This window comes from Stenella coeruleoalba (assembly GCF_951394435.1).
Source record: "Stenella coeruleoalba genome assembly, chromosome: 10".
Classification (NCBI taxonomy): domain Eukaryota; kingdom Metazoa; phylum Chordata; class Mammalia; order Artiodactyla; family Delphinidae; genus Stenella; species Stenella coeruleoalba.
The window spans coordinates 73,570,688-73,593,510 of NC_137156.1; the positions used below are offsets into that span (position 1 = coordinate 73,570,688).

A 22,823-nucleotide genomic window follows, 5' to 3' on the forward strand; every position below is an offset into this window, starting at 1 on the left:
GTTTTAGTTCAACAGATTTATATACAGATGGTTCAGTTTTTCTCTTCAGAAGACAGAAAGATCCACTGAGAAGTATACACTAATTTCTCTGAGACACATAGCAAGATGTAGCAGAAAAAATGCAATGGATTTTAAGAAAGATGTATGGTCTCTGGAAAATGTAAGGAATGCTGAGCTTTGTGGAAAGAAAGTAATGAAGCTCCCACAGCCTTCAACCCCAACCCACCCCTGGCTCCACTCCCAAACCATGGGCATGCTGCAAGAACTTTCCGATGACCAGCTGTACCTGCAAGCTGTACAGAACTGGTCAGGAAGCTAGTTTACCAGGTCAAAAAGGCTTTAACCATAGTGTCTTTGTGAAGTGAGGTAAATGGTTCCCATTTTATGTTTCAGAAGTCTGTTCCCTCATACACAAAAGGTTACTAAAGAAAAACCAACTCTTTATCTGGGTAGACCTTTGTTCTCCATCCTGACCTCACTATTAACGGGACAGGAAAAGAGGTGTTACAGATTGGCAACCAGGTTATTTACATTTGTCTTTCAGAAAAGGATACCTGTGGAGGGCGGGGCAATCCTGATAACCTACAACCTCATCAAAAATAAATCTACCTTGTTAGTATGACCCATCCAATTTGCCTATTTAACAGGAGAGTGCACCTCTACATAAGCAGTATAATGATTACATATGAAAGATGGTTAAATGACTGTGCACATGAGGGAAAGGTTATAATCTGAGGAAAAAGGAACCACAATCAATGGGATCTAGTTCCAGGTCCATCAATAATTAGCCTTCTAGAAGTCACTTCGCCCAAGGTTCTCAATTTCCTTGTAAACAAAAGTTAAGGGGCATCATAAGATAATCTCTAAAGTCACTTCCAGCAGTAATATGCAATAATTCTAAAGTAAATCTCCACAACTGACCTACAATTGTACTGAATTCCAAGCATCTTACCCACCGTATTCACTAAGAAAACTAAAGACCTATATAAAGATCCAAAAAGACCTAAAAGTTATGCTATGCGCACCATAGCTTTCTGATTATTAACAAAAACAAACAAAAAAAAAGGTAAAAAGCTTTAATGGAAAGTATTTTTTCTTCACATAAATCAAGGAATAAAGATGAATTTATACAAATTTTAAGATTAAATGACAGCTCTCCAAAGAAAATACACCTTCACGTGGCTTCTTGACTAAGAACCACATAAACTCTTTCCCTGATAAAGCAGCAGGGATTAAGGAAACAGCAAATTTCCTCAGCAAACCCCCACAGCTTGAGGAAAAGTTCCACTTTAATTAATCTAAGATAATCTTTACGAGCCCAGAAAACAGAACTAATAACCCAACACTTTTTAAACCAAGAAAATTCCTGTAACCTTCCCCCAACATCCTTTTCCAAACAACTAAGTTCTTACAACAGAAATCAAACAGAATCCCAGGTCAAAATTATTTTCATTATTTTGTCTGCTTTCAGAAGTGATTTTCCACCCTTTCAATACATGAATTGAGCACCCATTTCACTGAATGCTCACTCTGTGGCAGGCACTGTCCTAAACACTTTAGATACATTAACTCATTTGGTCTTCATGCTTCTCACGTAGGTCCCATTATTAGTCCTCTTTGTGAGGAGGAAACCAAGGCACAGAAAAGTTATGTAATCCTCCAAAGAAATAAATCTGCTAAATGGCAGAGCAAGAATTTGAGGCCACGACATCTGACTCTGGAGCTGGTGCTCTGGACCATGACATCATACTGGCTCTTTCAAGTCAAAATGGACTTCAAAAACACCACTTCCACTAATATGAAATATCCAGAATAGGTAAATCCGTAGAGACAGAAAGTAGACAGGTGGTTGCTGAGGGGGAGAGGTGGGTAGGAGGAAACTGGAGCAGGAAGTTTCTTTTTCGGTGATGAAAATTTTCTAAAATTGACTTCGGTAATAGTTGCACAACTCTGAATGTACTAAAAATCACTGAATTGTACATTTTACATGGGTGAATTATATCTCAATAAAACTGTTTTGCTTTTTTTTTTTAAATGCTACATCACTGCCAACTGGAGCAGATCAAAAGCTCCTATTCTTCACTTAGAAAACGAAGTCCTGAAAAGCACCCCTCCAACTGAGGAGTTGCTGAACTCACTGGTTTCTGGGACACTCACTGGTTTCATGGCTCCTCCTATGCGAATGCCATGTGGTAAGCCACAAACTGCTCTCCTCCCATTTTAAAATTATCAAGGGCACAGATGATTTTATCCTTTACATCTGCCAATCAAACCAAGACTGCAAAGCTATAGATAAAGGGAAGACGCTTTCCTGTATCAAAAATATTACTTGAGCGGCTTCCCTGGTGGCTCAGTGGTTAAGAATCCACCTGCCAATGCAGGGGACACAGGTTCAAGCCCTGGTCCGGGAAGATCTCATATGCCGCAGAGCACCTAAGCCTATGTGCCACAACTACTGAGCCCGTGTGCCACAACTACTGAAGCCCACGCGCCTAGAGCCCGTGCTCTGCAACAAGAGAAGCCATGACAATGAGAAGCTCACGCGCTGCAATGAAGAGTAGCCCCCGCTCGCCACAACTAGAGAAAGCCCACGCGCAGCAACAACGGCCCAACACAGCCAAAAATAAAAACAAATAAATTTATTTAAAAAAAACTACTTGAGATTTGAGGGAAAAAAGCTTAACTATTTCTTCTAAAGGGAAAAGACAACTTCAGACTATTTTTTTAAATTAATTTAGTTATTTGGTTGCGTCAGGTCTTAGTTCTGGCAGGTGGGCTCCTTAGTTGCAGCTCACGGGCTCCTTAGTTGCAGCTCACGAGCTCCTTAGTTGCAGCATGAGAACTCTTAGTTTTGGCATGCACGTGGGATCTAGTTCCTGGACCAGGGATAGAGCCTGGGCCCCCTGCATTGGGAACACAGAGTCTTAACCACTGCACCACCAGGGAAGACCCTTGATCAGTTTTGTTTTTGTTTTTTTAATAAATTTATTTATTTATTTATGGCTGCGTTGGGTCTTCGTTGCTGCACGTGAGCTTTCTCTAGTTGCAGCAAGCGGGAGCTGCTCTTTGTTCCGGTGCACAGGCTTCTCATTGCGGTGGCTTGTCTTTGCTGCAGAGCATGGGCTCTAGGCGCATAGGCTTTAGTAGTTATGGCACATGGGCTCAGTAGTTGTGGCTCCTGGGCTCAGTAGTTGTGGCTCATGGGCTCTAGAGTGCAGGTTCAGTATTTGTGGCGCATGGGCTTAGTTGCTCCACAGCATGTGAGATCTTCCTGGACCAGGGCTCAAACCCGTGTCTCCTGCATTGGCAGGTAGATTCTTAACCACTGCGCCACCAGGGAAGTCCCAGAGTATTTTTATATTAGCGGAAAACAGCTATAGAACAGTTCAGAGTAAGACTAAAATAAAACATGAGACCTTAAGAGCTAGCCCCATCCCTGGCCTTCAGCTCTATGTAGTCACCCTCTCTGTGATTAGAGTTGGAAACGCTGAGAAGCAGGAGTTTAGACCAGGGACTACACTTCTCAAAGTGTAGTCCATAGAATGATGCGAGTCCACAAACCCTTGTTACAATACATGACAAAATAAATACCCAAACTGAGAAGACACATTTAGAAACCCTTATAGCGATTTGATATTGCCATGACAAATTTGGACTTATATTTTGTATTCTTTGGTTTTTCTCCCTTTCTTTTTTCTAATAATTCATGTATACAGCATTTTATAAAAGCACCGGTCCACAACAGACTGGAAATTCTTAAAACACCCAAATGGCCCTTCAACACAGATGAGTGTGAGAAGCACTCCTTTCACCACCGGGAAGTGTAAAGTACATGACGACGTCCCAACTCTTTACATAGAAGAAAATCTGTTGAGACAAATATTATCTGCACATCTAATCCATCCAGAACAAGGATTGATATTTCCCTCGGATTCATCATCACGTGAAACTCTCTCTACTAATGCTAAGTTTTCTCTCTGGCCTTGTTTAGAGCATAGTGATTACAGTCCTTGGGTACCCATCACAGCTTAAGACTCAGGAATGCATATATCCAGATGATATTAATGGTAAATAACGAGAAAAATATCTGACAAATATTTATTAGAGAGAAAACATTCTTTAAACTTAGGCTCCTAAAGATAAAAGCCATTCAAATGGAACAAAAAGCTGAAAGCTAAAAACAAACAAAACAAAACTTTTTTCTAAAGTCACAGTATCTAAGTTGTGTGTGGGTAGTGGGTGGAGGAAGTGGAGGACTGGCAAATCCTCCCATTGGGAATCCCAAAAGTATTCTTCTTTATCTGTATAACTTACCATAGAGTCTAAATGTTGTTTTACTTTTTTTAAGTGTGCACCGTGGAAACAAAAGCTAGGTTATGATTCTTTCCTAAAGACTGCTCTACTGCACCTTCTGTAACAATAAAGCTATCTTGGGAAAAATTAAATCCATTTCAAAGTTGGCATAGTACTAATTCCAACTTCCATTTAATGAACACATAAATGAAACAAACTATTTGGATAATCACAATTCAGAACAGTGATCTCAAATATATGTAAATGCATAGTCTCTTGCTGGCTAGATTAATATTCTTCTGTTAAGATGGCAAGGTGTCTATTTTTAAGATCTTCTGTTGACTTTACTTCTAAGTACCAAGCATATTTTGAATAAAATGAACCACACTTCCTTTGATATGCAGCTTATAAAAAAGGCATTACAAAACATCTGTAGGTCATTCAAATGCCTAAAATACTGAACAAATTGGTTTTTTTTTTTTTTTGGCCCCACGGAGTCCTAACCCCTAGACTGCCAGGGAATTCCCTGAACAAATGCTCATTTACACAGATTTACACTTGAGTTTAACTTCCAATAAGAAAATGACTCATACAGAGACTAACTGCAAAACTAGAAATAAAAAAGACTATCAGACATCATACAATTAACTTCTTAGTCTTTTTTTTTTTTTTAACTTCTTAGTCTTGATGCTCATGTAGAGAGGTGAAAGGGAGAGAGCCATGAAAACCAGCCATGACCTGAAAAAGAAGAGTGTGCAGTATAATCACATGAAGTCAGATTATCCTGTAATCCACAAAACTCACCTGACCTTGAGTCATGGAAGTCCAATCCAATACTCACTACAATCAGAACTACATGTGTGCACTTTGTAAGGCAAATGTTATCCGAAATAAGGCGAGATCCTATAAGACTGCTGTATCATTATCTCGTTAACAGGCAAAACATGTGAAAAGATTCCAATAATTCCAGGTCAAAACAAAAGCCGTCCCGGGATCGCTCAAAGCCATCCTTTTAACTTTTTTTTTTTAAAACATATTTCATGAAAGTTGAGTTCCAAAACTATAGGAAAAAATTCTGGAAGCATTTATAAGGAAAAGAGAAAATGCTTTAAAAAGCTAAAATGTCAAGTCTCCCAAATCAGATTATCTAAACTAAATTAACAGTATATTAGAAGTAACCACAAAAGGAAAGGGAACTGTAGTGCCTTTGCTTCATGGGATTCTAAGTGTGTGGTCTAAGAACTTAAGTGTTCTGGTCACTGTAAGCCTGAAAAATTATTTTCAAAGTGAAACACAAAAGGTAACCTGAAAGATATCAACTTATAGGACCACACAAAGGAAGAACTTGAAGGAGACCAGCAAAACCAAGCTTAATAATAACAGCAAACACTTATAAAGTACTTTCTATACCCAAGCACTATTTCAAATGCTTTATATATACTAACTCACATAAACTATTGCAAATAATTGATGGCCATGCTTTATAACCATGTTTACCCTGATTTTTTTTTAAATCCCTGCTTTTACAGAGTTCTTGGCAAGCTCCCAAATCCTAAACTAAAAGAACACTGCTTAATATAAATCCTCAAACATACCAGCGTTGATGATTTTCAATCTCTTCATTATTTCAACAGTTTATGGCTCCATGACGTTTTACCTCATTACAAGATAACAGTTATTTTCAAAGTTGAACCAAAGAAAATAAGTAAGACACGACTAGGATCATAAAAGTAGGAATCAAAATCACTAATCTGTTAGGATGAAATTGAGTTTGCATTCTACTATGTTATTTCAATTAATTTTCATATATTAAGGGTATAATCAGTATTCTCCGTATAAAATTCAACAGAAACACCACATGAAAAATAGTTACCTGAATTTGAATCTGGAAAAGACAAATAGCAAATATTGGTTTTCTGAAAAAGAAAACAAAAACTATATATGCTGACATATATACACCAATAAAAACAAACAAATAAAACAGTAAACTATATAGGGCAATATTTTTACTTACTTCTTTATCAGTAAGTTTGGAATGTTGAGGATAAATTACCTGGGAGAAGAAGAGTTAAATTTTGTTAGACAAATATATGGAGTATATATTGTAAACATTAGCAGGTACTTCTAAAATACTAGTCGGCTATGATCAAATTGGTTTAAGAAACAGTTCACAAATTTAACAATGAAACACAGGAGAAGCTGGGAGAATTGAGGAGGATTTACATTTGGCAAAAAAAGTTTTGACTCAAAGTTATCTCTAAAAATTGGTGAAATTTTGAGTTATCAAGAATAAGTTGAGGGCTTCCCTGGTGGCGCAGTGGTTGAGAGTCCGCCTGCCGATGCAGGGGACGTGGGTTCGTGCCCCGGTCCGGGAGGATCCCACATGCCGCGGAGCGGCTGGGCCCGTGAGCCGTGGCCGTTGAGCCTGCGCGTCCGGAGCCTGTGCCCCGCAACGGGAGAGGCCACAGCAGTGAGAGGCCCGCGTACCGCAAAAAAAAAAAAAAAGAATAAGTTGAGACTTCCTTGGTAGTGCAGTGCTTAGGTCTCTGCACTCCCAATGCAGGGGGCCCAGGTTCGATCCCTAGTCAGGGAACTAGATCCCAGAGGCATGCTGCAACTAAGAGTTTGCATGCCACAACTAGGGAGTCCGTGAGCCGCAACTAAGGAGCCTGCGTGCCTCAACTAGGAAGCCCATGTGCCGCAACTAGGGAGCCGGTGAGCCACAACTAAGGAGCCCTCGAGCTGCAACTAAAGGAGCCTGCCTGCCACAAGTAAGGAACCCATGTGCTGCAACTTAGACCCAGGGCAACCAAATAAATAAATAAATAAATATTTTTTAAAAAAGAATAATTTACTAATTGAATTGCTAATAACTCAAAGTTTTTTGAGTCTTTTCTTTGGAAGCCTAAAATCTAAAGAGAACTTGATCTATAAGCTTGCAGCTACTTCAAGAAATAATAATTTTCAATTGATTACAAGAAGTAATACAAATTACTAACTACTTATTAAAAGAAAAATGAAAAGGAAAAAATGATCATCTGCAATTTAAGAAACCTCAAAGGCCATCTTCCCACCATAAAGCCTATCCTATTTTCCTCCAATCCCTTTAAATAGTCATAGCACTTCCCTAGATAGGTCAATTTAGTGCCTGCAGTGACCCAGCCACCTTCTGAGGGAAATTCCTGCCCCACAGCCCCACGAAGGAAGCAAGACTAGGCCAGCACAGCTCCTGTCAGAACAAGCACTAGTAAACACCAGACCCAAGGGCACCCACTCTACAGGCCAATCAACCAAGTGCCCAGATGGGGCTGGGTATGAAAATTCTGCCCAAGAGAATACCAGTGCTCAAGTGGGCCAGTACAGATTCTCTCGGGAATGTGAAGAAGAGATGGGATTCGGAGCAGCAGGTTAGCTAGTGGCTGGTAACCAAAAAGAGAGGAAACAACACAAAGTGTAGCGGAACTGCATTAATACTAGGTTGCTCTTCCAGAATCCATGCGTTCTTCTATTCCCCAGAGTTGCCCAGGTGCCTGAAAAGCTTAGATTTCCAGAAATAACATACAGTAATAGCACATTATAAACTGTATTAAGGTGGTTTCACATATTTATTTCATTTATTTAGTTCTCACAATAATAGACAAGGCTAGTAATGGTATCCCCACTTTACATATAAGAAAACTAAGGTAAGAAAAAAGATGGGGAGAATTCACATTACTGACCATCTTCTAGAGTTTTTAATTTTCACAACTCTGTCAATTCTTCACATCTTTACAGAAGAGGGGACAAGTTCACAGTAGTTAAATAACTCGCCCAAAATTTAGCACCTAGTAAGTGCCACAACCAGGACTTGAACTTAGGTCTGCCTGATTCCAAAGTACACAAGCCACCATTCCTCACTCCACCCATAGTAGCAATCATTAACTCACAATCACAGCCCTCTTCCTCCCCTAGCCAGGATGTGGCATATAATCCTTCTCAATTCAGGAGTATGAGGAGGGTCTACAGAGCTGGTATTGTTACATGAAAACCACCCAGCATTCCTGGAATAGAAAATGACACCAAAGCCAATATTCGCTCTACTTTGCTTTGTATCCCATGTTCTGACCGACCTGACTTAACCTCTGTCTCCACAATTCATGAAGGCAAGAACCTGGTCTGTTTTGTTCAACAGTCTATCTCACACCTAGAACAGTTTCTGGTGCATAGTAGACACTAAAAAAATATTTCTTCCATCAGTGGATATACTCTCAGATTAGCTCTGTTAAACAACTCAGTATTTAGTAATATGTAATTCTTCTTTAAGTGTACGTAGATCTTCCTTGCTTCACCTTGAGACCATTTTACTTTGTTAACTTTAAAGGAGAAATGGCAAAGATGCTGCGTGCCGCAACTAAGACCCAGCACAGCCAAGTAAATAAATAAATATTTAATAAATAAATAAAAATAAAGGAGAAATGGCAAACTTATAACCTATTTGGCCATATTCATGAAAATCTCTTTACATCTAAGTTAACCTGGAGTTTGCTGGTCTAAAACATATTGAGAAGTTTAGTGGCCTGTAACAGCTTAATCTTAGACTCTAAATTCACTTTTATGTGAATGCCCTTCAAATTTTTATTTCCTCAAATTAAAATACCAACTCAAAAGCAAATATACAAAATTCCATTTTTTATTACATAAAGATATCAACCATGGTTCATCTGGACATTGGTTTCCTAAGGTTTAAAATATTAGCAAGACAGTATAGAAGAAAAATGTTGGTATGTTTTACCCATATATATGAGTACCTTAAATATATATATATAACATGTGTGTGTATATATATGTGTGTATATGCATGTATTTAAGGGGCTTATATATGCTCTATATATTTAAGTAAGTTAAAAGGATATAAAAACTACAGAACCTATCAAATTTGTCTTTCAGGGAATCCCCTGGTGGCCCAGTGGTTTGGACTCCACACTTCCAATGCAAGGGGCCCAGGTTCGATCCCTGGACAGGGAACTAGGATCCCACAGCCGCACAGCGCAGCTCAAAAAAAAAACCCACAAAAAAACAGTCTGCCTTTTAAAAACTCTGACTGTGGGACTTCCCTGGTGGCACAAGAATCCACTTGCCAATGCAGGGGACACAGGTTCAATCCCTGATCCAGGAAGACTCCACATGCCACGGAGCAACAAAGCCCATGCACCACAACTACTGATTCTCCACTCTAGAGCCCGTGAGCCACAAGTACTGAGTCCACGCGCCACAACTACTGAAGCCCATGCGCTCTAGGGCCCACACGCCGCAACTACTAAGCCCACGAGCTGCAACTACTGAAGCCACACGCCTAGAGCCCGTGCTCTGCAACAAGAGAAGCCACCGCAATGAGAAGCCCACACACCACAACGAAGAGTAGCCCCTGCTCACCACAACTAGAGAAAAGCCCGTGCGCAGCAATGAAGACCCAACGCAGCCAAAAATAAAATTTAAATTAAAAAAAAAAGTAAAGTAAAAACTCTGATTGTACTAGACTGTCAAATAGTATCTAGAATTTCATTTTAATGTACTCTGTTAGAACTACTCAGTGTTTTATTTCGGAACAAATATGATATTCAAAAAGAAACAATGCATATTTATATGCTACAGCTACTGAAATGGCCACACTGTACCTAAGATCAGAAAAATCAGAAAAATTCAGGGACTTCCCTGATGGTCCAGTGGTTAAGACTCCACGTTTCCACTGCAGGGGCACAGGCTCGATCCCTGGTTAGGGAACTAAGATCCTGATTGCTGCACAGGCAAAAGAAAAAAATAAACAAGTGAAAATAGATTTTTAAAAAAGAAAAAAGAAAAATTCATACTTCACTTTAAAAACATCAACTCCCTATTTAAAAAACAAAAGAAAGAAAAGTAACCACTACCAAGTATCTAGAACTGCACAAATTTCCACAGTTACTAGAATTATTACCTGTGTACATACTTTATGTTGTTAAAAAAAAAAAGTTTAAATATAAGTTTGGGCAATCACTGTTAGTTTAGTTTTAGTCAGTTAGCTCCTGATAGCTATATGGGAAATAATCAACTGTGGGTTAGCTCCAGTACCTGGAGATGCCTCTCACTTGAAGCTTCCTCTCTCCATAGCTCAAGTAAAGGCATCTCTACTCCCCCAACCACTGGCATTCTGGGTGGCATTAAAGGGGGACAGAGAGCATCAACTAATGTCACTCTGGTTTTGTTACCTATGTTAAGATCTCCCATGTTACAGCAAATAAGGGAGAGGTGGCCAGGTAATAACCGAAGAGAAAAGTGAGTTTTATTTGATATAATTATTAAGGCTTAAAAATGATGACATATTTCACATCATGTTACAATAGAAAAAATGTCTCAGAAAAATATTAATATATATATTAGAAAAGAGTATTACAAAATGTTTTAAATGGGTCTATTCAAAGGTACATCTCTCTGCATACATCTACATCTCTCTAGCATTCCCAACTCAGTATGAAAATAATCATGGTCCCAGGAGGAGGAAAATTAGAAATACCAGCTAACTTACTGCCAGTATCATTTGGACATGGGAAAAATTCATGCCTGCCATGCACCCAAGTTGTGTGTGAATGGGTGTCTACCTGATGCCATGTGACTGGGTATCTGTCTCTACTGCATGACCCTGCCTGGTGTCCCAGGCCTGACAGAGACTACATTTCCCAAGAAACCTTGCCTTGATCTCCTACAGAAACATTAACTTACAAACAAACATCATCATAACCTTGGGGACTTCCCTGTTGGTGCGGTGGTTAAGAATCTGCCTGCCAATGCAAGGGACGTGGGTTCGAGCCCTGGTCAAGGAAGATCCAACGTGCTGCAGAGCAACTAATCCCGTGAGCCACAACTACTGGGCCTGCGTGCCACAACTACTGAAGCCCACGCACTTGGAGAGCCCGTGCTCCACAGTAAGAGAAGCCACCGCAATGAGAAGCCCGCGCAACGAAGAGTAGCCCCTGCTCACTGCAACTAGAGAAAGCCTGCACAAAGCAACGAAGACCCTATGCAGCCAAAAATAAATAAATATTTTAAAATAAAAATAATAAAATAATAAAAATGAAACTGAAATACTGTATTAAAAAAAAAGAATTCCAACTAATAAATGCAGAAGGAATAAGGAAAATAGCAAATCACTATTAGAACACCAGAGTAATAATAGTTACTACAGGAAAGATCCACTTTTGGATGCTGAAATTTGCAAGCAAATTTGAGAAACAAGATACTGCACAGTCTCAAAGTATCTCCCACAAAATAAATATTTACTAATTATGAAGAGAAAAACAGTAAATTCACAGTGGATAAATCTGACAGACATCATTTTAACCAAGTGATCAAGGTTAAAATCACCAATAATAAGACATTTTAACACCAGGTACTCTTTGATATGATGCACCAAGAAGGGCACATCACGTCTGGGGTATTCTTCCCAATAATGTATAACCCCAGACTAATCATAGGAACACACCAGAAAAACCTAAATTGAGAAACATACTACAAAATATCTGACCAATATTCTTCCAAAGTGTCAAAGTCATGAAATATAAGAAAAGACTGAGGAACTTCCACAGATTGGAGAGGGAGTTATGACACCTGTATGCAATGCAGGAACCTGGATTGGATCCTGAAAAAAAAGGACATTAATAGAAAAACTAGTGAAACTGAATAAACTCTGTTGCTCAGTACACAGTATCATGCCAATGTTATATTCTTAGATTTGATAATTGTACTATGTTTATATAAAATGTTAACATTAAAGGAAGCTGAATGAATTATTTTCATAACTCTAAAATTATCTCAAAATAAGGTTGTTAAAAAAGTAACACCTCTACTTCACATCATATTCAAAAAGTAACCCAAAGTGGATCAAAGACCTAAGTGTAAAAGCTAAAACTACAAAACTCTTAGAAGAAAATATAGGAATAAATCTTTATGACCCTGGATTAGACAATGGTTTCTAAGCTATGATACCAAAAACACAAGCAACCATAAATAAATTGGACTTCATCAAAATTTAAAGCTTTTGCACTTCTAAGAACACTGCCAAGAAAGTGAAGACGAACTGCAGAATGGGAGAAAGTATCTGCAAATCATATATCTGATAAGGGTCTAGAGTACAGGATCTATAAAGAACTCTTATAATTCAACAATAAAAAGTCAAATAACCCAATGTTTAAATGGGCAAAGGATCTGATTTGAAATTTCTCCAAAAAAGATATACAAGAGGTCAATAAGCACATGAAAAGACGCTCAATGTCATTAGTTATTAGGGAAAAACAAATAAAATTACAGTAAGATACCACCTCATACCTCTAGGATGGCTGTAATCAAAAGGACAAAGTGGTAGCAAGGATATGGAGAAATTAGGAGCCTCATACATTACTGATGAAAATGTGAAAATGAAGTCACATTGGAAAACCATTTAGTAGCTTCTCATAAAATTAAACATGGAGGACTTCCCTGGTGGCAAAGTGGTTAAGAATCCGCCTGCCAATGCAGGGGACATGGGTTCAATCCCTGGTCCAGGAAGGTCCCACATACTACGGAACAACTAAGCCCGTGTGCCACAACTACTGACCCTGCTTTCTAGAGCCCATGCACCACAACTACTGAGCCCCCATGCTGCAACTACAGAAGCCTGCGAGCCTAGAGCCCGTGCTCCACAATAAGAGAAGCCACTGCAATAAGAAGCCCACGCACCGCAACAAAGGGTATCCCCGGCTCGCCGCAACTAGAGAAAGCCCGTGCACAGCAACGACGACCCACAGCAGCCAAAAAAATTAAACATGGAGTTACCATATGACCCAGCAATTTCACTCCTAGGTATTCAACCAAGAGAAGTGAAAAGCATACATCCACACAAAAACCTGTACACGAACGTTCATAACAGCATTATTCATCATAGCCAAAAAGTGGAAACAATCCAAATTTCCATCAAATGATGAATGGATATACAAAATGTGATGTATCTGGACTTCCCTGGTGGCGCAGTGGTTAAGAATGCACCTGCTAAAGTAGGGGACACGGGTTCGAACCCTGGTCTGGGAAGATCCCACATGCTGCAGAGCAACTAAGCCCGTGCACCACAACTACTGAGCCCACGTGCCGCAACTACTGAAGCCCACCCGCCTAGAGCCTGTGCTCCACAAGAGAAGCCACCGCAATGAGAAGCCCGCGCACCGCAACAAAGAGTAGCCCCCACTCACCGCAACTAGAGAAAGCCCGCGCAAAGCAACAAAGACCAACACAGCCAAAAATAAATAAATAAATAAATACTTATAAAAAAAAGTGATGTATCCATATAATGATATAAAACTCAACCATATAAAAGAATGAAGTACCAATACATACTACAACATGGATGAATCTTGAAAACATACTAAGTGAAAGAAGCCAGACACAAAAGGCCACATGTTGTATGATTCCATTCATATGAAATATACAGAAAAGGAGAATCCATAGAGACAAAGTAGATAAGTGGTTGCCAGGAGCTGGAGGGGAAAGGAGAATGGGTCATGACTGAAAGAGAATGTAAGGGAAATTTGGGGGCAGTAATAATATTGCTTCTTGATCTCTAGGGTCGTGACATGGTATACTCACTTTTTGAAAATTCACCAAAATACAGATTTAGGATTTGTGCACTTTTCTACATGTGTGTTACACTTCAATGAGAATGTTACTTACTTTAAAAAGTGGAAAAAATGGCCTGAAATCACAGTATCCTCAAGTCTAAGATTCCCACTTTCTCAAGATTGAAGTTAAATTACTCTACTAGAAAACTTGATCAGTTTGAAAATGGAATGGACGGTAAAGCATTTCTCAAAAAAAAGTAAAGTTTAGGTACAGTTTTCCATGTTTCACATCATTCATCACAGTAAGTACAAAAACATAAAGTACTTGTGAAAGAACTAACTAGACAGGAGAACATCCCAGATTATCTCCAGATTATATAATTTCATAACTGAATCAGAGATTAGTAATGTCCCAGATTATCTCCAGATTATATAATTTCATAACTGAGTCAGAGATTAGTAACACCAATTAGATTGTAGAATCTGGGAGCCTAAGAAGCTCAAGAGGTCACTAAGGTTTTAAACCTCAAATCATAGAACTACATCAAGCTACCACGAAGTGCTACTATTTCACAAGGAAATTTAAAGGCCATTATTAGTACCCTGCAAATCCTATCCTATCATTCACTGTTGAATGGTCTACCTTCCATGCTAGACTGCAAACTCAATGAGGAAGGGATAATCAAGGCTTTATCTCCAGAACATACCATTGTCTGGATATGGTAGTTGTCCAGTAAATATCTGAATAGATGGCTCAATGAGACAGTATAGCAGCATGCAATTATACACACCCATTTCAATTAAAACAGTGAACATGCTGAGGATCAAATACTGAGGCTATGGGTCACCCAGAAGAGAGGAAGAAACACGAAAACCTTTCACACAACTGCCTTTATCCTTCTCAGAAAAATAAACAGAAACTTTGCTAAGATAAAGAAAACTGTGCTGACTACTCCAGGTTCCACCCTGTTAGGGGTTAAGGGGGAATAAATAGGCATTGGCTCAACAAAAAACAGAAGTGGGAAAAAAAGGGGAGTCAATTCTGCTACCTGCTCTTTTAAAAACGGCGTAAGTTTGCCTTCACCCCAAAGCAGGAATTTATCTTCAATTTGTTAGAAAAAAAGTAGGGGGGGATCAGTAATGAAATGATTATAAATTGTCCTGCTTTTTATAGATAATTTAACTGGCCTGAAATTCTTTTCACCAAAGAGGTGAAATACAAACTATGTACATATACATATATGTATGTACACATATATGTACATACAAATAGGCTATGTCATAGATTATCAGCAAAGTGAAACCTAATAAACTTGATTCCCAGAAAGTGCTTTAAGTACTTGTGACTGACACAAGTTTAGCTTGGATGATTCACATCCAAAGCTGTGTGTTTTTATAAATAAATTTAAGGCAAAATAATAGGAGTGAGGGAATAGCCAAGATAGGCCCACACTGATTATTGAATGTGCAAGGACACTAATTATAAAAAAGGGGCTAGGGACTTCCCTGGTGACGCAGTGGTTAAGAATCCACCTGCCGGGCTTCCCTGGTGGCGCAGTGGTTGAGAGTCCGCCTGCCGATGCAGGGGACACGGGTTCGTGCCCCGGTCCGGGAAGATACCACATGCCGCAGAGCGGCTGGACCCGAGCCATGGTCGCTGAGCCTGCGTGTCCGGAGCCTGTGCTCCGCAACGGGATAGGCCACAATAGTAAGAGGCCCGCGTACAGCAAAAAAAAAAAAAAAAGAATCCACCTGTCAATTCAGGGGACACGGGTTCGATCCCTGGTCCAGTAAGCTTTCACATGCCACGGAGCAATTAAGCCTGTGGGCCACAACTACTGAGCCTGTGCTCTAGAGCCCACGTGCCACAACTACTGAGCCCGCGTGTCACAACTACTGAAGCCCGAACTCCTAGAGCCAGTGCTCCGCAACAAGAGAAGCCACTGCAATGAGAAGCCCGCGCACCGCAACAAAGAGTAGCCCCCGCTCGCCGCAACTAGAGAAATCCCGCGTGCAGCAACGAAGACCCAATGCAGCCAAAAATAAAAAAATAAAACAAAATTTTTAAAATATTTTTAAAAAGGGTAGCTAACATATTGGGTATGCATTAAATGAGAGAAATTAATTTTTACATGCTTTATCTCACTTAGTACCTCCAACAACGCTCAGGATATTATTTTGCCATTTTATAATTGAGGAAAATGAGACACAGAGAACTGAAGAAACTGGTCAAAACTCGGACAATTAGCATATGTTCAACACCCCAAAGCTTGTACTCTTTTCACTAGATTGATATTCTGTCCAAAAAGTTGATAGGTCATAGCCTTCAACAGGGGGAAAGCCACCAATGATTTCTCGATTCTTATAAAATTGGGGTGGGGGCTGGAGAGGTTCAAGAGGTAATCTCAAATTACAGATGTGTCACCTCCCATGATGTTCTGTGAGTTCCATAAATTCACATGATTTAAAGGCCCTCAAAAAATGAAGACCATCTCTAAGGAAGTGTGTACAGGTGGCAAACAACTCTTCACACTATGAAGAAAAAAAGAAACTACTAAATATCCAAATTAGGGAAAATGGTTAAATAAATTGTGGTCCATAAAAAAATATTTATGAGGACTCTTTAACGATATGGCAAATTGTGAGAATGCTTATCAGTAATGGCAGACTCTTACAGCAGACCTATTTGGGGGACTGCTGCCCAGACCATGCTTTCAAGTGTCCCCTCCTTTTGCAGGGGTGAGCCTAAGTGGCCACTACAGTTACTGAAACACTGTCTCCTTACCGCAACTGACTGAACAAAAGGGAGCACCTGACCCATGCTGAACCAGTCAGATACTCTAGTATTCGAATTAAGCTTCTGCCTGGTTCCAGAATACAAAAGTATAAGTTTGGCTAATATCAGTACCGTGGAAATCCAAAGTCAAGTGAAATGGGGGAGCAGATATTCAGACCCTTGCAGAGGAAATCAGCCTCAGCACAGAGAAAAGAACAGACATGCAAAGAGAAGCAAAGACAAAATTCCACACAGCTCCACAGAGACAAAGGCAAAAGCCTGGGGCTTTCCAAATCCCATGAGGTTCAACCCTGCTTCCTGCAACTGGTTCCAAAAGATTCCTTACAATCAATTTCTCTTCACTTAAATTTATTTGAGAGGATTTCTGTTCTTAACAATCAAACTAATCCTTGACAGATACAAAATTATATAAAGAAAAAAAGCATTAACAAAAATGCCAAGTATTAATCTCTTAATATAATTATGAGTGATGTTTTCTAGTGTTTATAATTCCCTTTCTTGCCAAGTTTTCAACAATGAACATATTATTACTCAATGAGGAAAAAAAAAACTGGAATGAGGCAATTCTGGATTCAGATAATTAATTAAGGCTTTATTATAAAATCAAGTAATTTCACAGAGCTGGAAGTGACAAAGAGTATATAAAATTCAGAGGATTTCAAACCTTGTTCCAGAGGACCCTTAGTGTCACTGTGGTGATGCCAGAGCCATCTCAGGGGAAAAGAAAGAAGCTGAGCACACCTCCTGTAGTCAACACCTTTTGCAGTCTCTTCCCAGCTCAAAAGACCCCCTTTACTGTCCTCTTCTTCTAGGACAGGGTTCCCAACGGACATTTTATGCAACACAGACCACTCCTCCAACCACTCAGGTCTTCAGCTGATTATAGCAGAGTGAGAAACTGCTCCAAACAAGGCCTGAGTACCTTCCTTCGGTGTTTGGAATGAGAATGACGTTCACTCTCTTCGTTGAAGTGGCCGAAAAGGGCAACTTCGCCATAAAGATCACAGAAGCAGAGAAGTTAGTTTAAAGGAGAGCATGAGGCATGAACAAAATCCATAAAACAAGAGCATAAACAAGAGACTTCCCTGGTTCTGGGCTCTAGCCATTTCCTGGAAGTCCTTCTAGGTTTGTACCTTGGACATCTTGAAACACCTCTGTGGCCTTACAGCAAATGTGCCTTTTCTCCTTCAGCTATAGCTTAGTTTCTGTCGTCCACAACCAAATATATACACACAGGCCCCGTTTCAACCAGATTAGCCACTGAGGTACATCTGATTTTCATCTACCCAGAAAAAAAGTTCCCCTACTTTAAAAAGAATACTAATTCGGGCTTCCCTGGTGGCACAGTGGTTGAGAGTCTGCCTGCCAATGCAGGGGGCACGGGTTTGTGCCCCAGTCCGGGAAGATCCCACATGCTGCGGAGCGGCTGGGCCCGTGAGCCATGGCCACTGAGTTTGCGCGTCCAGAGCCTGTGCTCCGCAACGGGAGAGGTCACAGCAGTGAGAGGCCACAGCAGTGAGAGGCCCGCGTACCGCAAAAAAAAAAAGAATGCTGATTCTAGTACTTCAACTTCATTTTTCTAGTGAGAAAACTAAGGTCCGAAGGCCTCATCTTCACAAAGCAAAAGTTAGGGGTTCTCTTCATTGAAAATGAAAAAGAATTTCAGTGCTTCCCAAATACAGACTTACCTAGGTCTTACTGAGTCCAAGGCACTGTTCCAAATGCTTCATCAACATTAACTTACCTAACCCTCACAACAGTGCCATGATATAGGCACTGTTATCCTGTCACAGAGGAGTGTGAGGCTCAGATGAGCTAAGTAACGTACCCCAAGTCACACAGATTCAAGCCTAGGCAGTCTAGCTCTAGGGTCTGAGTTCTTGGTCAATATTCTACATTATCTCTTTAGTAGGGATTTAAGCTTAAATAAGTGGCATTGTTTATGCATTTAAAATTTGCAACTGGTACTTTCTATCATAGCAGAACTGACTTCTTAAGTCTCTCGCAAGCCTAAGACTAAATGACTGCATTTCTGATAACACAACTGCGTTGGAGGATATACTGTCCAAACCTAGTTTTTAACCTATTTCACTTCCCTTCTGAATCCCTATGGTTGTGCATTATAGGAAGTAGGGTGGGGCTATTACGTCATTTCTCCAAAACAATTCTATATTTACCTTCTTGCCCCATTACAGCCACCCCTCCTGTCCATTTTTGGCCTGGATATGGCCATATTACAAAAGTGAAATATATTTTCAACTATTTTGTTATATTAATTATAATTTGTATTCCTTTTTCTTCATTTTAAAAGTGGGAATATTCTACATTCCTCAGGAAAACAAAACAAAATTAAATTGTGTTGCCTCTCAATGTGTTTATCTTTCTCGGGATCCTTTATTAGGGAATCTTCCCCACCCTCACCCTACACTTTCTAAAATCAGTGATTCTTAACCTGAGGACAATGCAACAGAATCTCCATAAATGACCCCCAGATAGTCAATGGAAGCATATACATGATTTTGTATTACCATTTTCCTTAGGGAGAGAGTTCATGAAGTTCATAACTTATCTGCATTCTGGACCTTTTAAAAATGTGAAGAACCAAAGACCTAAAGAAAACTCTGTGCAATATCATATACTATGGGAAATGAAATTCAAAATAGTCTCAGTGATTCACATTTCTGTAGCACCTCAATACTTGCTAAGTATTGTTTATTAGGTCAGAAAAAAACATACACGTTATAAAGCATGCCCAAAGGGTCAGAGTCCAAAAGGATCTCCTTTAACTATTCAAAAATATAATCGACAACAACTCAATCCTATGCTTTCTGATTAAATCGTATTTTGCTATACATATAGCTTCAGGTTAATATGTTAGTGTAAATGATAGATGACATAAATCTCTTCTTCACAGTCTTTGGGAACAGTTGTTTCCATCTCAAAGTACTGTTCATGTATTCACTCACTCTATCAATTTTTTATTGAACACTGTCACGTGCCAGGCACTGCATTTAGCCCTATCTGCTGGTGTGATTAATTCTTGGTTCTCCTCTAAACTGTAGTCTTACTCTATAAATATAGGTTAGAGTATATCTTTCATATACGTCTGCTCAGCAACCAAGATAATGCCTAAATCTTAGTGGAAACAAAGTGTATTGAGCTGTGTAATGATGAAACACAGAGAAGACAGGCTGAATACACACTCCACATTAAGAAACACCTCCCTGGCCAATTTTCATAGCCCACTCATGCCACTAAAGTCAGAATGAGATGATTCATTAAAATCTGTCATTGCCACCAAAACAAACAAAAAAATCTTCTAAACGTAGGTCCTTCTGACTCTACGTTTTTCTTGGCTACATAAAGACAAGCAATCTCTTATGCTACAAAAGGAACCCTAAATAATGTCAAGATTACAAGGCCTTTCAACAAGGCGCTATAAAAATGGAAAACTTGACAAATTCACAAGCGAACGATTTTCCTTACGTTCATCTTGCTATTAGCTTTCAGGCCGTCTCATAAGCAACATCAAGATATAAGAGAGATGAGAAACAAAAGGAGGAAAAGGAGAAAACCCCTGCTGAGACAAGCATTTCGGCTCAGGCTAAGTGGAATGTTCTGAAAGTCGCTGCAAACGACCAAAACAATCCATGAGTCTAAAAAAAGTTGGCTGTGTGAGGTCTGGCTAGTTCACCATATGTCAGGGGCATTGTTTGCTTCTTGAAAAAGTCCCAAACATCCTGCCTGCCGTCTTCTCCGGGTGCCGCTAACCATTCTAGTTATTCCTGTGACACCGGGTTAAAAAAAAAAAAAAGAAAGAAAAGAAAACAGGGCCATCAACAAGTATTTAGGAGGGGGCTAGAGAGAACTTTTCACCCTAAGCCACAGCCCACGATCCTCCCACGGGAACTGCCTCTGGACCGCAGCCCGGCAGACGGCGGAGGGGCTGCCGGCCACGCCCGGATGCGCAGCGGGAAGGGTCCAGGCCGGTCGGCCCGCGGGCCACAAGCTCTGCTGGGGCTGCCCCAGCGCGGGGACCGGGACGGGGCGCAGGGGCCAGGTGCGGCCGGGCCTCACCTCCACGGCTTGGCCCAGCTCCAGGTCGAAGCCCACCACACACACGCAATGCAGCCAGGCTGAGAAGCCGTCCCAGCGCAGCAGGCCCCGGCTGCGGCCCTCGTCCTCTTCAACGTCCTCTGGCGCGTCTCCCGCCGCCACCACGGCCGGCGCCTCGCGTTCCTCGTCCGCTGCCCCCGCCTGACCCAGCGGCCCGCGGGAGCCGGGCCCCGAGCCTGCCAGGCCCCGCAGAGCCATCCGCCGCCCCCTGGCTGTTTGCGCCGCCTCCACTGCGGACCGCGCTACAGAGCGCGCTCGGCTCCGCGCAGACGCAGCCACAGCTGCCGCAGCCGCGGGGGACGGGCTCAGCCGGGGCGGGGCCGCGGCCCATGTGACCCTGGGAGCCCGGCTCTGCATGGGTCCTCCTGTACCGGCCTCCCGGAATAAAATACGTCGCGCAGGCCCTTGACTGGGCTTGTGAAGCCTCCTTGCTTTAAAGCTCTTCAAGACTGAAGCAGTGAATCCTGGAATCCTCCTTCGCAGTCCAACGACCAAGGAATGAATTATTCTTGGAATGACACCGTTCATAATTATAAGGTATTATCAAATTGTTAGAACATAATGGTAACGGTGGCTAACATTTATTGAGCACTTACTTTGTGCCAGATGATGTGCCAAGTAAGTATTTGCAAATATTACTTCATTGAATCTAGTAGGTAGTCATCATTGTATATTTCTTTTCAGGTAAACTGAGGTTCTGAGAGGTTATGTGACTAGCCAAGCAAGTATTAAAACTCTGATGCAGGCTTACAGTTCACTCAGGCAATCTGTTGACAGAGATCTGTGCCTTCATTCAGCAGCCCCCTCTCCACCAAGCCCCCTCCCACCTTTCTTGGCCTGGTTGCCTGTGACTCACTCAGCACTCATCCATCGCCAGACCTTTCTGGAACACCTCTACAACAACCTGAGGATCACTTTCTCTCAGCAGAGGTCTAGTCTCAGGCAGCTTAGTATTCTTGGAGATCGACGTTGGGCTGGGCACCCAGGAGGCACTTAGTCTATTGAATTGTTACTGATTATGGGTCCAGCGTGGTGCTACAGACTAGGATTTATTTAGCACCTACTGTGCTGAGCATAAACTGCAAAGTGGAAGTAAATCAGAAACACACAATAATGCCCCAATAGAAAAGTGAGTAAAAGACAATGAATAATAACTCACAATAAACGTGTTTTTAAAAAACAGCACAGTATTCATGCTTTTACACACATTATCTTACCTAATCCTCCCAACAGCCAAAAAGGTAGGTCCTATTCTTCCCATTTTACAGATAAGGGCCCTGAGGCTCCATGAGATGATGATAATGTCACAGCCAGTAGGTGGCAAAACAAAGACTTAAGCCCACATCTCTCTCACTGAACCTGAGCTCCTAAGCATTTTGCTGCACCACCCAGTCAAATCTACCCTGTCTGACAAGCATTGTTCTGTCCACATCCATAGGATTTTTATTTGAAGTAAGTGTTAGCATCTCTCTTTTCAAGGAGAGGGTCAAGCATTCTCAGACATCAGTAGTGATGTTTGCAAGAGTCTTTCTTTAGGACGTAAGATGAACTAGAGACAGCATTAAAGTTAAGAGGCCAATTCTTTGCCCGAAGCTATCTGCCCTCCTACTCCAGAGAACCACTGTAGTTAGAGAGAAAAAATATATTCTGCATTTAAGTAAGTCTCTAGACCTGTTCTTAGGAAAGAACAGTAACAGTTTTTAGTATTGAAAACAGTATTAGAAAGAGCACTAGACAAGTGCTAGTGGATTTTGGATTTTAGCACCTGCTCCATCCACAATCATGGTAGGCAGGCTGCTCAAAGACCCCATTTCTGCATTGGTAAAATAGGAATGATCATTCTGGTCTACTTACATAACTGATTATGGGGAAGAGCCAAGCTATTGCAACATACACGTTTTACTGGACACTACCTCATTATTAATGATTAATGAGCTTTAAACACCAGTTGTTCCACAGGACTGCTTCTTTGACATGTGGACAGACTGCCATTCCCTGAAATGCTGCTTTATAATTTT

The 22,823-nt window shown here is 40.8% G+C and overlaps 1 protein-coding gene across 3 annotated transcripts in view; it reads right to left on the reverse strand.

The window, feature by feature from the left end:
• Positions 1-21,427, reverse strand: part of DENND6A (DENN domain containing 6A) — a 52,264-nt gene extending 30,837 nt beyond the window's left edge. For 2 of the 3 annotated variants that reach the window (XM_079932814.1, XM_079932813.1), the window contains exons 1-3: positions 20,767-21,427; positions 6,308-6,346; positions 6,167-6,209 (exon numbers count right to left, since the gene is read on the reverse strand). In XM_079932814.1, coding sequence (XP_079788940.1) covers positions 6,167-6,209; positions 6,308-6,346; positions 20,767-21,333 — 649 coding nt within the window. In that variant the 5' untranslated portion in view covers positions 21,334-21,427. The remainder of the gene's footprint in view (positions 1-6,166; positions 6,210-6,307; positions 6,347-20,766) is intronic. The other variant, XM_079932815.1, reaches the window with a different exon arrangement.
• Between the last annotated feature and the right edge of the window lie 1,396 nt (positions 21,428-22,823).